General features: G+C 41.1%; 1 protein-coding gene across 1 annotated transcript; it reads right to left on the bottom strand.

The window, feature by feature from the left end:
- Nucleotides 1-1873: 1873 nt before the first annotated feature.
- LOC108513700 (olfactory receptor 56A3-like) lies at nt 1874-2821 on the bottom strand. The gene is given in 1 exon segment (XM_017849546.1): nt 1874-2821. A coding segment is annotated over 1 exon segment (948 nt).

Genomic DNA, 2821 nt, shown 5'->3' with positions numbered 1-2821 from the left:
AGTGAGATATTTTATGGCAAAGTTATTTTCAGGTAAACGCTGCAGCTGCAGGTGCTGCCAGCAAGTGTTCGTAGGGCAAATGGGAAAAGGGTTAAAAAGGAGCTTATATGACAAATAATTATTCTTGCTGTGCTTTATCCAAATAATCAGACCAAGTATAAGAAGATTAGAGCTTATTTTGCAATCAAATCAGTCTTATCATTGTTTTTAATAAAAATGAAGAGTGAAAAGAGAAAAATTATGTTTCAAGAACTATGGTACACCTGTTAGTAGAGCTGCCTGGCCACTGGTGCATGCAGACATCCCATCTCAAGGGAAGAACCAGGGGTGAAGGAATGTAACCCCCAGAAGCATGGCAAGGTATAAAACTGCAAGTCAAAGGCCAAACTGTGCACTTAATCTCCCAAGTCACCCGCTTGACCCTCTTCCAAGTGTACTTTACTTCCTTTCATTCCTGCTCTAAATTTCTTAATAAACATTCACTCATGCTCTAAAACTTGCCTCAGTCTCTCATTCTGCCTTATGCCCCTCAGCTGAATTCTTTCTTCTGAGGAGGAAAGAATTTAGGTTACTGCAGACCCATACAGATTCTCTACTGCTAACAATAGGAAATTTTACATTGTTGAGAGTCTACATTTAGTTGTTTTCCTTTAGAATGTTGGAAGTTTATCTTGGCAAACCATAAGTTACATGCCGATCAGCTTATTTCTCTCAAGTCTTGATTTTAATCTTTCTACTTTTTATGTAGAGTAGCTTTTATTCCAGTGCTAGTTACGTACTACTACAAACTAATGGCCACTTCAGCAATTCTACTGAATGCTCCAGGCATTCAATGTGGTCTCTCCACAATGACTATTCTGATATGAAACATATTCTGGCCCTGTGTATGTTTCAGAATTGTTCAAGGTCCCCATTAATCGTTCTTTCCCCAGTGATTGCTCTTTGTTCCTGTACGTTTGCAGCTTATGATGCATGTTATCATTCATGTGTGCTTAGAAGCTGTCCAATTAATGAGAAAATAATGTTCAAGAAAGGTATTTTAGGTGTCAATATTATTGCTGGATTATATGCTATAATACGAGCAATCTTTGACTCATTAATAAAGCTTTCTTTGCGTACCAAAACCTGTGATATATTGGATCTGAAAGATAAATGTTCCAAGCACAGACACATTGGGGAGGAGGATTCAGGAATCTCATATTCAATAAAACTCATTGATAATTGTTACTTATATGAGAAATCAAGGCAAAACCCCTGCCCTCTTGCAATGCACAGTACGAAAGTTTACCTTGTCTTCCAGAGAAAGAGAAGGAGAGGGAGAGAGAGAGAGAAGGTGAGAGGAGAAAGAGAACTAGAGAAAAGCAATGATGTGGTTGAAGGGTGAGAGAAAAAGACCTAATTACAGAGCAGTAGCAACCTTCCACCACTGAGGACTGAAATGTCAACTACAGTGTTTTTTTCTCCAATGTATTCCTTTTTATGAAAATAGGAATAAAAGGACATTACACATAACAGACACAACAAAATAACCTCAGTTGTATTTTCAATAATATAAAATTCATGCCATATTAAGAGGCGTGTGTTCAGCAATATAAATTTTTCACTTTAAAATCTGCTTTAAGGAATGTCAGTGTTTTGGACAAAATATGATTATAAGCATGGAATAAAATGAGAGAGGGCCAAGAATATTTCTGAGAAAAGGGTGGAAAGAAAAATAGACTTAAAATAAAACTGATGTTTTTGAAAAGCACACAGGATATATAGTGTATCCAGTTTGAGGTTATAAGAAACAGGTATGAATTTCAGCCCACTCACTCATTAAGTCATTAATAAGTTATCTTATTTTAGATATTCAGAGATCCTGCTGCCCTTGTTAGCATCCTTTTTTCAACAACCTCTGCATTCCCTGCTTAATCTCTTGGGTTCTTACCCCGTAAACGATAGGGTTAAGGGCTGCAGGAATGACATGGTGGAGAACACTGAGCAAGACCGGCACATCAGGGGAAACTTTCTTCTTAGCCACATGTGTGAGGACAAAAACCAGAAGGATGGTGCTGAAGAAGAGGATAAGGATGAAGTGGGAGCCACATGTGCTTAGGGCCTTTGCCACAGCACCCTCCACCTTGAGTCTCAGCACAGCTCGCAGAATGAGGGTGTAGGAGAGAAAGATAAGGACGAGGTCAGATCCTAGCAGAGTCCAGCCTGCAGCTAATTGGTAAAGGTGATTGATGGTGACATCATCGCAGGAGAGTCTGGAAGCAGACATATTGGCACAGATGCAGTTCTCAATGACATTTCTTCCACAATAACAGAGTTGTGCTGAGAGGATGGGGATGGGCAGAGTCATAAGCACATTTCTGGTCAAAATAAACATGGCAACCTTGACTACAAATTGATCAGTGATGATTGATGGATATCTCAGTGGGTGGCAGATGGCAACATAACGATCATAAGCCATGACCATGAATGTGCAAGACTCCATGGCTTGGAAACAATTCATGATGTACATCTGCAGGAAGCAGGCAGGGAAGCTGATGGGCCTGAGGTCAAACCAGAAGATGGCCAGGACCTTGGGGATGACAGTGACCCAGAGCAAGATGTCCAGCAGGGAGAGGAGGCTGAGCAGGTAGTACAGTGGCTTGTGCAGAGAGGTCTCCAGCTGGATGGTGATCAGGAGGGTGGCGTTGGCCCCTATGGCCAAGAGGAAGAGGAGGCTGAGGGCCAGGGACAGCCAGTGCTGCCAGATGGAGGATCAGACAAAACAATTCAAAAGGAAGTCTGAAGCTTCAGTGGAGAGGGTGCCATTTTGGTGTGTTGTCAT

Source organism: Rhinopithecus bieti, unplaced genomic scaffold, assembly GCF_001698545.2.
Source record: "Rhinopithecus bieti isolate Rb0 unplaced genomic scaffold, ASM169854v2 scaffold_33320, whole genome shotgun sequence".
Lineage (NCBI taxonomy): Eukaryota > Metazoa > Chordata > Mammalia > Primates > Cercopithecidae > Rhinopithecus > Rhinopithecus bieti.
This window is presented reverse-complemented; position numbering and strand designations above follow the sequence as displayed.